This window comes from Lottia gigantea (genome assembly GCF_000327385.1).
Source record: "Lottia gigantea unplaced genomic scaffold LOTGIsca_179, whole genome shotgun sequence".
NCBI lineage: Eukaryota > Metazoa > Mollusca > Gastropoda > Lottiidae > Lottia > Lottia gigantea.
Window position 1 is genome coordinate 82,672 of NW_008708290.1, and position 13,575 is coordinate 96,246.

The 13,575-nt window shown below is 35.0% G+C and overlaps 2 protein-coding genes across 2 annotated transcripts in view; one reads left to right on the top strand and one right to left on the bottom strand.

The window, feature by feature from the left end:
• Positions 1-562: 562 nt before the first annotated feature.
• LOTGIDRAFT_142356 (hypothetical protein) lies at positions 563-7,090 on the bottom strand (the record flags this gene model as incomplete). The annotated part of the gene is made up of 9 exons (XM_009052038.1): positions 563-722; positions 939-1,072; positions 1,507-1,699; positions 1,957-2,123; positions 3,352-3,565; positions 4,140-4,265; positions 4,707-4,763; positions 5,415-5,451; positions 6,973-7,090. The coding sequence occupies 9 exons, from the start codon at positions 7,088-7,090 to the stop codon at positions 563-565; spliced, it is 1,206 nt and encodes a 401-aa protein (XP_009050286.1).
• A 2,700-nt stretch (positions 7,091-9,790) lies between these two features.
• Positions 9,791-13,575, top strand: part of LOTGIDRAFT_174006 (hypothetical protein) — a gene marked incomplete at both ends in the record, with an annotated part of 6,767 nt that continues 2,982 nt past the window's right edge. The window contains 2 exons of the mRNA XM_009052039.1: positions 9,791-9,862; positions 12,027-12,082. Coding sequence (XP_009050287.1) covers positions 9,791-9,862; positions 12,027-12,082 — 128 coding nt within the window. The remainder of the gene's footprint in view (positions 9,863-12,026; positions 12,083-13,575) is intronic.

The following is a 13,575-nucleotide window of genomic DNA, read 5'->3' on the forward strand; positions in this document are numbered from 1 at the left end:
ACCTTACTCCACTTATTCTTAAATTAATGGCATCTTTAAGTCTAATGAAACTTACAGAAAGCTTTGCAAGCAGCCTAATATGGATACCTATCGACATGAATCCATACAAGTCGATAGGCGGCATTTCAAGTACCCTGTGCTGGGTCCTTGTACCTCAGATTGGAAACCAAGATTCTGCAACATAATATAAATATTGTCTTCGCAAAAGACCCCCAACTTCCCGAAATTTCAAACGAAACTCCCAAATTGACTAAACAAAGCCTTTGTAAAAGCAAGTTTCAAAGTGATAATGTAAGCTCATTCTTTTCTTATCAGAAAAAAGTGAATCTTATAGTATAGTAACAGATCTTTCTTGAAACTGATATTCAAATTCTAACAAAAATAATCGGTAAAATCCGATATATCAACAACCTTGCTAAGACAGTAAATAGCAGTGATAATGATTGCTCCTTATTAACCTACAAGTTTTCTTATAGCACTAAAATTTATTTCATATTACAGTTAAAAATAGTTTGCAGTTGTCAGTAATGATTGTCATACTGTTCTAGTTCTTTTTCTCACATCACAGTTTGGATTTCGGTTCAGTTTTTCTAAAGACCAGAAAAGGTTGGAAGTTCGGATCTGTGATAGCTGGTCTATTCATACTAAATCCTGAGATATCATACTGTGTTCTACCATCAATCGCCATTTCACTTAAAATTTTACCCAGTAAACAGGCAAATCTGAAAACAAAAAACAATTGTCGTGTGCTTTTGTTGTACTCCCATGTAAAAATGTTGATCACTTATACTTTTTTACACTACACACCGTTTTACAGTATTCTTTCTTGTGTTGGTCGGTAATGTTCGCTCTAATACACCTTTCATTGAGTAGGTACAATATGGTTACATAAGATTTATGAACTAAAGTACCCAAGCATGCCAGTAGAATTTACTTACTTAAACGCATGAGCTGAACCGATACAAACGATGACGTCTGAATATCCAACTTTGTCACAAGTATCAATTACAAAATCTCTATCAGGAAGCATATCATATAAACACGTTTTCGTCTCAAGAACTGGTCCAATGAACTAAAAAAAATATACAGATACAGTTTAAATCCTGGAAGTTATCGATTTTCTACTCTCGTTGTCAATGTATGAACGGGTGAACGCAAATTTCCAAAATCTGCATGTGTTTTAGACACTCAACTAATGAAAAAAAACAATTGGATAGACTCTTTTTGACTAAGTTATGACAAATTAAACTGTGTAGGTTTACTAAAATATGAAGTATGGATTCAGTGGTGTTTCTACTGAGAGGTAAGTCATCCCCCCCTCCTGAAGACTATTTATTTATTCAAGACACAAATCAATCCATAAAAATGGCCCATCTGTCTCTTCAGGCATTGCAGCTGTTATAAATCCTATTCCAACAGTTCTACAGTTATTATAGATAAAGGCTATGGTAATTCTATCCATTTACATTAAACGGATCAAACTTTGAGCAATCGGAGTAATTAAACTTTTACCTTAGGAAGAATATTTTCCATGAAATCGGTGGTAAATTGTTCAACTTCGGGACTGGGTTTAAAATCTCTTGTATGAGGTGTCACTCGCTTACCAAGCGAATCGATGCCCACTTTGGGTCCAGATCGACCATGGACTGGTATTTGATACAGACTGAAGTCTGGTTTTAGGTAGGAAAAAACTGGGAATCTGCAATTACAAAAAATGGCTTTATCCGAACGATTTTAAACATACACGATAACCCATTCAGCAACTATCGGTAGTTTCCGTAAGTTGAATATGTTGCAGAGCGGAGGTGGAAGTTTCACAGTAGACCGTTGACGATAATTTAACGATCTCGTTCGTGCACCAATATCAATACCAACTACACCTTTCTAGGTATTTCAGTTAGAGTGAAATGATTGATTGTAGCTCATCATGAAATAATCAGTAATAAGCTCACGTACCTATTTTTAGTAAACTCTTTCATATGTGGTGTTCCAAAATACGTTACTTGTTCTTGTGTAACGATAAGAGGTATTTGTATACCTATGGATCCTAAGACATTATTAGACCAAGCTCCACACGTCACAAGTAGTTTCCTGCATGTAAAGTCACCTTTAGTGGTTTTAATCTAAGTCAAAAATAAAGTAACTAATTATAAGTCGTCTGAAACATCTGCCCTTATTCCAGCCTCTGATGGCTATTTTGACAATTGTCGGCTGGAGTAAAGTCAGAAAGGAAAAAAAACCTGAAAAATGGAAATTTTCCACACTTCCGAAAATGCGTTTTTTTCTAACATAGCATTAAATTACCTTTGCGATGAAATTGTAAATTAGTGTTGGGCATCATCGTAACTTTCGTTTTGTTAGTATCATGTGGCTCTGTGACCTTTAAACTTTTGGCTGCGCATGCAGTTATAACTAGCCGTTGTGAGATCAGTTTCGATAAAAAAAAAATTAAGGAACCGAAGACGTGATTTAAATGCTGCAATGTAAGGATAAAATGATGGTATGACTGATCCTCAAATATATACATCTTTCCAAATATATCGGGGTTTTGCGGATCCGAGGTATGTAAATAGGTTTTAAAAGTCCTCACTTAACAAGGCATATTTTCCGTCTCTATATCAGCCTACATCTGAACAAACAGCTATCAGAGGCTGGAATAGAGGTAATAGGGCGAACGGACCCGATGCCGTGATTTTTAGATTTAAAAATTGTTCGACTTTCAAACCCATTTGATAATATAATATTGGGGTATATTGTATTGCCCAACCTCTATACACCCATCTCTCGATAAATGATCGTGAAAGCTTTCAAGATTACAGTTCACAGATTGGGATTTGCTGAAACTTGGTATGCACCTGTTTATTGAGATATTGGGTGAGTGGCAACAGAAGCAACATAGACTAAAATTACTAGTACTTTAATTGCTTTTTGAAATTTTATTCCTATATTTATAAAATACTTTGTTATTTCACAAAACTTGACATAGTTAGCCAATCAAGTAAAAGAAATCGTTCATCTTAAACTAATCCATGTTCTATCAAAGAGTTAATTGGTGGATGTTGTGATTTTATTGACCTATTTTGGATGAAAGCACAATTGTGACTGTCTTCCCGCCACGTTGATGTCCCTATGAAGCAAATATTTTCATCGCATAGAAAATCCGATGCACCTATCCAATTTACAATTTCGTAAGTCAATGTTCACATGACGACTTAAATTAATGGTGTTGGCAAGAACACTGGAGACATTGTTGATAATTCAAGATCGAAACAACGACAACGCTGTGCCTGTGAATTTTTGATCAGTACTGGACATATTGACTCGGGGTTTTGTTTGGTTTTAACGACTTACTAGTAATCGACCGTTGTTTTTTCTATGGACTCTGACGACTGAACAGTTGGTGAGGAATGAAGCACCATATCCTCTAGCTAGTTGTTGATGTACAGAATTGGCTAGGGCAGCATCCACAAGGCCAGCTTCTGGCTGATATAAGCTAACTACATCTTTATCAACTTTGAACTGTGGAAACTTCTTCTCTAACTGTTCTGCATTTAACTTTTCATACCTAAATACATGTATATCATTTGAATTGCTTTATGTTTTTTTTTAAAGTATGTTATCCAAGAAACAATATAAAGAGTGACGGAGCCAGGTGGTGTTGGTATCTAAGGTTGCCCGAATTTCTTACTTAGTTATGAGAGTCATGCCCGAAAAACTAGCATTCTGGGCTGCTCAATATGACAGACTGATTTCTGATATCATTTAATTGGTTCTGCCCGAGAACGTTGTCAATACTAGCCAGTTTATGATTTCTGTTTGTAGATATTTTCAGTATTTTACAGACTTGGCTTTACATTATCGATATTCGATAGCCTATAGATTACTATTTCGGACCATATTTGTTAAAAATATTTATATTTATTAAAAATATGGCGGTGTCGAAACAACGTAAGGTGTGGTAAAAAGAGACGAAAGTGTAATTCGCAATATAATGTTCGCAGACAGTTACACTTACATAGAAATTATTTCTAAATGAAATTTAAATCTTATTATAGACCACAGTTTTGATACAGATAAATTTGGTATACTGGCTGTCCAGACGTTTTGGGTAACTGCTTGTTTGTAATAGATTAATATACCTGATATTATGACTGTTCATGGCATCCTCATAGCATTGTAAGTCTACTTCACTAGGTTTGCTGATATCTAGTCCACCACATTTATACAGTACTTGAAGTCCAGATTCTTTTTCTATAGCTCCCCATCTATAAAAGATGGAAAAAGGCTGGTGTGTAACTTTCTTCGGTAAGTGGTGTCTTACCTTGAGGAGAATTCGATTCCATGACACTGTTTACATTTTATTTTAAACCGAAGGTTTAAAAGGTTTATGCTAAAGCCCTAATTTTCAAAGAGAGGGTTTACCTTGGGACCTCAAGCACAAATAGTACTATTCCATTATATCATTAAAAGACATCTTTCTTTCGTCGAACTTTACGTGTGTGAGGAGGGGGGGGGGGGGGTGAGCCGAAGGCCAAGGTTCCAAAGGACGAAATATGGTAAAATAATTGTACCAATGATAAAAAGCTAGGAAATTATTACTGCTGTTCTACCGACTCTTGAATTTTGAATCTGGATGTCTTTTTAAAGATCGAAATACCGCAGCACAATAATATAATAATCAATATGGTAATGAAGCAAAAACTTACGCTTGATAAGCTGGTCGAGTTAACTTGGTGTACTTTTCGTCATGATATGCCATGCGACTGAAATATAATAATTGTATACATTCATGTTTGACAGAATATGATTTATGTTTTCTGAGTTTTTATTAATTTTTACCTTTAATTACAAATGCCTTCATGGTGAAAAGAATCCGGTACCATGCCCTAACATTATAAGTTACCCCATAACACATTATTTGGAGCCTACTTGATTGTAAATTGTATTACTATCCTGATCATATTAGTTTTCTGTATTATAGTGTACTTACAAGATTCTGGAATGATCTTGTGAACCACCATTGTGATGTCCAAGTTCAAATTGCTCAATACCCAATACATCTGGAAAAAGAAAAGTTTTTTGTAGTACTATGAATTTCAAAGAAGCCCTGCAACTTCAGCAGATCTTGATTTAATTTGAAGAATTCTTGGTTTCTAGGTCATGAGAAGGTCAAGGTCACCTATTATCATCTTGGTATCATATGAAGATCATCAAAGATCAAGGTCATGATACTTCAAAATTGAATTTTGGTTATGCGCATGCCCGGTACCACCTTTCTTATTTAATGACCAAATGTCATCAAACTGTATATATAATCAAATTCGAAATTTAAAGGAAATATTTAATTTTTATTGTGCGCATATGCTTTACCAATTTTCTCATTTCTTATCAACATATCTGCGATTATAAAGGACCAGTTTTTTTTTTTAGATAAGTAATCCCTTCTTTCCCCTTTTAGAGTCCGCGGCAAAACAATGAATACAGGGTAGGGGGTTTTAGAAAAATGTTCATTCACGCTCGCCATCAGAAGGATTTGAAGCATTTCCGGATTTGTGGGTATTTGGTTATGGCTAGAAGCAGAACTATTATATGATTGAGGGGGTATCGCTTCAACATTGGTCTCCCCACCCTATACCATCCATACCAACCTAATCTTTACAAAGCAGCATTGAATGTCTACATTGTCGCTTTGCATTGCATTTTGGCAATCAAAAAAGTCTCAAAAAGTGGTGGGGACCAACCATATTGTGTCCCCAACACTACAAAAGGTGATACGTGCCGGTCCCTTTGTCCCTATCGCGACATGCGCCCATGCCCCTTATAACTCTATTTAGAATACAATAAAAATGGGAATATGTTGAATAATATGCACACCTTAGTTGAATAACTATTTATTAATAGTGACTTTACATAGCAACCACTTTATCTATTTTGAATATGAAAGAACATCTGTCAACACCCTAAGTGCGTCTCGCCCTCATGATAGCTAGAAGTCGACACGAAGCCCTAACTGTTTTGTAAAAAGGTAAACAAGCAATGGTGGCGACATTGTGAGGACAGGGAGGGGGCACTCCCCCCCCCCCCCCGCCCCCTAGAAAAATGGTTTGCAACCCCAATTGTATCCTAATTTTTTTTTACAACATTTTAAAATATAGAGTATAAAAATCATGTATCAGAATGCACCAAATCAGACTAGACAGTCCCCCTATTGAGTTTATCTGCCCCCTATTTACGTATGAATACAGAAAGTGTTCTAACGTATGTTCACACTACAAGCATTCGTGTTTTTGATCATTGAAGTTGTATAATATATCATTAAACCGTTTCGCATTTATCAACTGGGTCATTTATCGATCGGGTCAATAATGCGATCTACAAAATTAACTTTCCAAGCTTTAAGTTCAGCAACAAGTATTACAATTTGTTCTCTTTCAAAACATAAAGTAATTGATAAGAAAAATGTATTATATGTACATGTTAGGCAATGCAGGCCTAAGCACTTTTTCACAGTGAATTTCTCTTTTACTTCAACATATTTTCCTTTCAAGATTGCAAGAAACACATAACTTTACAGTCTCAGACTTTCAAAAAAATTGGTATTAAAATATTTATTCCGTTGAAAAGCATAATTAAACACATCTTACGGCGAAAAATATATGAAACTTTCTGGTTTCACCAAAAGTTTTTCATTGTTCGTTGCCATGCACATAGTAAAACCATTCTGTTTTCGTGTGATTGTGCATATCGTTATGTTCCGATATGCATATATGGAAATAATTAAAAAATGTATCATACCAAGCTCTGTAAACCAGAATACAACAGTAAAAATACCAGCCTCTCCAAGAAGTAGAACCAATCTTATAAAGTGGTTCAGAAAAAAATCATTTATTCGTAACAAAACACCACACTTTAAACAAAGGGTGAAGATATTGTATTCTGAAGATTAAGGAGCTTCCATGTAATTTTTCTTACCTGCATGTGCTTTTTTAGCCAACCAATAAACAGTGGCACTTCCAATTCCACCACATCCTGCGACAATATAATCAAAATGTGTTTTGTTCGTATCACACCACGTACGCCTGCTTTCCATGGCAGATTTTTCTTAATGCATACTGGTGACCTAGTTATTTTATTACATAAACGTGCAGTATAACGAAAATAGATTCTCGAAGAAACACTTCTCAATGTATCTCTCGAACAAAGATCTGCTTTGATTAAATTAATATGCTGTGGGAAGAGAAATATCTATTAAAGGCATGTTATCATTTGAAATGACCTTAGATCGACCTATTTACCAAGTGTCATCGACCGGTCTCAATTCTCCCATGCATAACGATTACATTATCATCGACATAATTATGCTTGTTGTACATTAAATGGACCGTAAAGAGGTTTTCTAATATATTGTGTATTGGGAAGAGTGATAGCATCAATCTGCACCACTGCATTTTTCGATCAAACTTCAGTGATTCCTGCAATTCCACTAAAAGTGTTTGATGACGTCACTAATCGCGAAGGGCCTTATGCATAGAGTTATAAATAGAATGTTATTATATACATCTTCTTTCCTATTGATTTTGAGTCATTGTTCATCATGTTAATACAACTTATAAATGAATTCTTTCCGATATGGTTGTATATTAGTAGAACCAGTGTAGAACCACAGAAATCTGTTGCTATCTATTGGTTTTTCAGAAATGATATTGTCTTTAAGTTATGTACAGGTGTAATGTCAACTGATAAAAGTCCAACTTCAGATGACCATGGTGACTTTTCAGATGTTTTTTCATGTGAGAGTGTCAAGTCATGGTTCGTTATTACTTTTTTTTCCATGTGGATAATTTCAATTGAGTCACACCAGTAGTTACAACAATAAAGTTTAGACGACTCTTTATGTTATGTATCATTAATATTTTGTAATCAGACACGTCCTTACCTAAATGTGATTTTGCTAACGTTATTCATATTAACCACAGTGTAATAGAAGACCTTCTTTGGGGTTTGTAAAGTTAGTAAGTAGTTAGAATCTTATTGTTGACCCCACTGTCCCCTTGATCCCGTTCTATTTCCACACAAAAACAATAAGAAAACACCGAAAATATTCCTGCCCAGCGACAGCAACGCTCGTGTAATCTAAATCCCACCCTGGGGCCCACTTCACAGGGGCCTCTTACGAACATGCTGGATAATGCTGGATTAAGATTTGGGACTCGTTTTGAACATTGTACATACGAGACTGTGAAGGGTTAGAAATTACCTACTAAACTACAACTAGAAAATATTTTGAGAGGCCTGGATGCAACATTGAAATATATATATTATTCCTATAGTTGAGCCATATTCCCCACAGAATACAGAGAAAACTCTGGGCATGTATTCTCGAAACGATCTTAGCGCTAGGAATACGTGACCTGGTTAACTCACTACAATCCTATGGAACAACATACAGTAAGAACTATTAAACTTATATGAGCTAGGAACCAAACATCCATTATCTTACCAAGAATAATAAGAGGGATATTAAAATCAGCTGAATGCTTTGATGGAATATTTTGAAAATCGAATTAACCTAATGATGTTGGTAGACAACGAGTACTCCTTTAATGAAAATATGTTAAATTTTACATCACGATGTTTCATAGAAATTAAAATATTACTGTTCATTTGGTGTCAATACCAATAAGTAAGATTGGTCATAACTCTTTGTAGAAGTGTATCACCATAAAAAACAACAACCTAAACATTTTAAAAGTACCTCCACTAAAACCATGTCCAAAACTGCTATAAATAGTATTGTATCTAAAGATACTATAGTGAAAAAAAGTATATATATGATGACCTGAAAAATGCAATAGACTTTCAAACTTTAAACAATGCCATTAAAAGCGACGAAATAAACAACATTTCAGTAAAATATTAGATACCATCCTGAAGTAGATCAACAAGGTTGAAAAATGAAAATGAATAAATATGTACATGTATCGTCTACAATAAAACGGACCAACTCATCAAATAATTCTTATGTGTGATAATAAACAGTACAGCAAAGAGTATAGATACAGAGTACAGAGGACATGTTACACCTTAGTCTGAAACACCAATTTGTCCTAAGGTTCAAAAGTAGTCAGGTTATTGTAAATTAGTGGTGGGTCTGAAATCAGCCTTTAGTAACATGTTAGGGTTAAGACCAAAACTTTGACAATGCGAAACCATTAGGCAAACCTGGTCTATTATGATGTAAAAGCCCATTATTGGCCGAACTATCCTGCTAAGAACAGCTCTGTAGCACCTACAGTCGCCCTGTGGTAGCTCTTTGAAAAATATTACCCCACTTAATAGTCCCGATTTGGCGGTCATCTTTAGTCATTTTGAATAAAACCTATTGAAAGTGGTGCTGTCAGGCTTCAACTCCATTTCATTTCATTTCCTGTTTGCATTATAAAATGAGCAGGCCCAATAGGAAAATCCAGGTTATAACAAACCCCACGATCAAATTATATGACATCTTATAACAAAGTAATCCTTAATATTATAAACATAATCAATCATCGAAGACGATGATTAAATTCTTCTTGATGATTTTGACAATATTCCAGCGAACATACCTAAAAGTAAGGGTTGGAAATTGGGTTTTATCATAAACAAACGAAAAGATATTGAATAAGATTGTTAAGGGATTTGGGAAAAAAAGAGTATTTTGTTTTTGTTTCTTTTTTAGTAGATCTGGATGGTCTGTTAAAGCAGCTGTAACATAGAAATAACATACATAGAAACAAAGAAATGTCGAGAAATGTCGGGTATTTCTATGTTAAGAATGCTGGGAAGTTTAATTGGTTTAGACAACTTTAGAAAGGGTCTTCAGGTATCAACTTTACACTTAGTTTAGTTTAAGAATACTTCTAGAAATCTATGGAAGGCGGAATTGCTTTTTATTCAATGTTCTTCATTGCTATTTCTTAATTCTTAATTATAAATTCTTATCTCTTAATGTTCACGCTTAATTCAACATTTGTTGTTGAAAATTAACATTGGTATACAAAAATCATAATTTGTACTGAAAATGAACATTCTTCGATAGACATTAGATTTTCCAATTATTGAATTTATAGAATTCTTGCCAAAAATATCATCAAATACAAATCTACAAATACAGATCTAGCTCAACAAATCTTAGAAACATTTTACCAAATACATGCCGAATATATTTGAAGGGCATGATTATTACGATAGGTGTCGCTGTACAACCAATATAAAATAAGATATAGACCATAGATAACCTCTGTATCCCAGTTCAATTTTGAACGCAAAATATCTTCCGTTGTTCCTTAAATGGAAACATCTATTTCCCCGACACCAATTATTTTAGCCAATAGAAAACCAATATTTTTGGTTTCGGGAAGGGAGTGTTTGATAAATTTTATGACTATATTTGCAAAATTTGAACATTCTTAATTACGTGTATAATTTTTTCTTCAATGGATATCACTATGAATGGTTTATCAGTTAATTACAGTCGTTATTCATTTGGTTTTAGGTATATCAGATGGGTTTTTGAAAAAAAAACAATCGACAAGATGTCCAACATGTCTTTGGTTATTATATTAAATCAAGAATGGTGGCCTTAGATTTTGTGTTAAGTAAGTGGCAAGATTTGAATAGAAGGTAAGGAACTACCTTTTGTACACAACTGAGTATTAGCTTTTAAAGTTTCAACCCGCTTAAATGTCCCAAGTCGGCGGCCATCTTTAGTCATTTTGGTCAAGAAATTTCTCAAAAAATTTGTTTCTCTGTTTCGGCTAAATTGGAACTTGGGGGCCCCAGGGATGGTAGATATTCGATTCAAAGTAATTTCGAGCGTTTTGGTGGAAAACTAGAGGCGAAAAACTGGTCCAAATTAAGCCATTTTCGCGACAACCCCGACTTTGAGGGGCTGTAACTCTCCAAGCGTATCCAATAGACATAGCTGGTCTATTATGACGTAAAGGCCTATTGTTGGCCTAACTACCCTGCAAAGCACAGCTCTGTAGCACCTACCGTCTGCCTACGGTAGCTGTTTTTCAAAGTTTCACCCTGCTTAATTGTCCCAGTCGGCGGCCATCTTTAGTCATTTTGGTCAAGAAATTTCTCGAAAAATTTGTTTCTCTGTTTTGGCTAAATTGGAACTTGGGTGCCCCAGAGATGGTAGAAATTCGATTCAAAGTTATTTCGAGCGTTTTGGTGGAAAACTAGAGGCGAAAAACTGGTCCAAATTAAGCCATTTTTGCGACAACAGTAGTATATGTCTTTTCGGATATGACGCATTTCACTTCTGCGCATGCGCAGCTTTTTCAATGCGTCATATCCGAAAAGACACAACTGTTAAAATGTATTATAACACGCTCCCGAAACTGTTAAAATGTATTATAACAGACTCCCCAAACTGTATTAGAACAGACTCCTCCAAACTGTATTATAACAAACTCCCCAATTATAAATTACCCAAACCACAGATCACTAATAATAATACAGTAAAAAATAACCGCATTAAAAATGTCTTTAATTTTAAAACACGAACAAAAAAAATTCGAAGGAGACGGTTTCTTCTCTGCGCTAACATCTCTCATCCCCAAAGTGGCCAATTTTGTCTCAAACAACAAATTTCCTCAGGAGTAGATATAAGCGATGCAGTGAAAAGATCTAACGAGTTGAAAGAATTACAAAGTATAAGAGAAATGCGAAATAAAAATTATTGGATAAAAACCTCAACTGATTAATGGGAGGTAACACTGTTTATACACAGTTAGTTGTCTAGAGTATTATTGATTTAACACCTAGTAACAGTCACGCTATAATTATCACGCGTGCAACCTCAGCACAGACAGTCTAGACTCTCAACTGTTAGCCATGTTTTTGTTGAAGATTAGGAATTTAATCATACAAAAATCAAGGTATGTTCTTTTTTTGTTTGATTTAATCATAAGACGACAGGGTGGAATTAAGATTAATTTGCTGTTTTTTTCGAAATATCAATTTTTGTTTTATTCCAGTCACAAGTTTTATTAGATGCCAACATTTCATATCACGAAGAATATTTAAACCATCGGTAAGGGGATAGAAAAAGGCCAAGAATATTTTACCAAACTCTGTGACAAATATCCAAGGTTTTAAAATTGTTGATACAGATTTTCGAAAAGTGGTGAAGAACAAAAGGATGACGCATATCTAGCGATCCTAATAAGACCGGTCGTGACCTTTAAATTATGACTGCCAATAGTGTAAGACGGGAGATAACTATGACCGCTCTTATTAGGATCGCTCGTGACCTCATTTTTCAAACTACTCTTATATGACCGCTCTTATTAGGATCGCTCGTGACATTTCATAAAGTGATTCATTTCTATCGCTTTCTCCTTGTATTAAATCTTCCGTATTAAAAATATATGTTGAACAAATATGTCTTTAATAAATGTCCATCCTCCTAAAACGTATTTCGGTGCGGGAGACATTTAAAAGTCATTGGGTTCTCTTCCTGGATTCCCATGGGCAAAATATCCCGGAGAAAAACATCTCCCAGGCCACAATTATACAGGTCCAGGCACTAGGTTAGATCTGCGTTTAGACGAAAATGATATTCCCAAACCAGGGGAAGAACCCGTTAATAGAGTTGACGCAGCAGCGCTCAAACACAACATACTGTACAGAAATAAAGACGTAACATTCAGACACCAAGCAGAAAAACAAATGATAGACGAACTCGAAAATATTCCAAATCCCACTTTCAAAGAGAAATTACAAAGGGCTCTTATCATTAAACTCTTGAAGGCAAAATTAAAATTGGGTATGGGCATAGCAGACGAAATTCACAAAGAATTTCGAAAAAACAAACATTACCTCAAAGTCAAAGTTTTTGATAAAGATGAAATTTGGTCAGCCGATTTAATCAACATGCCAGTCGAGAGAGGGTACAAGTATTGTTTGACGGTGATCGACATATACACGAGATACGCTTGGGTCTTTCCCTTGAAAAACAAATCGGGTCTGACTGTCAAACAAGCATTCGAAACCATAATGAAACAATCCGACAGACGACCCCTAAAGTTGTGGGTTGATAAAGGAAGCGAATTCTACAACAGAAATGTGAAATCTCTGGGGTTTGAAATTTACAGCACGTATAACGAAGGTAAAGCCGTAGTGATAGAAAGATTCAACAGGACTCTTAAAAGCAAATTATTCAAGAAATTCACGGAATTGAAATCTCAAAAATGGCTTAAAATATTACCGGTTGTTGTCGACGAATACAATAACAAAATACATTCGTCTATAGGTGTGACGCCATCCCAAGCCTCTAATAACCCGAATATCATAAAGTCCGTCAACACTCGAAACAACTTTGAAAACGAGATTAGCAATTTGAATATTAAACCCAAATTCAAAGTTGGAGATCGAGTTCGTATTTTTAAATATAAATCATTGTTTCAGAAAGGTTACGTCGGCTATTGGACTAACGAGATATTCATCGTTGATAAAGTAAACAACACATCACCTCCCACGTATGAATTGATCGATCAAGACAAAGAACAAATCATAGGAAGGTTT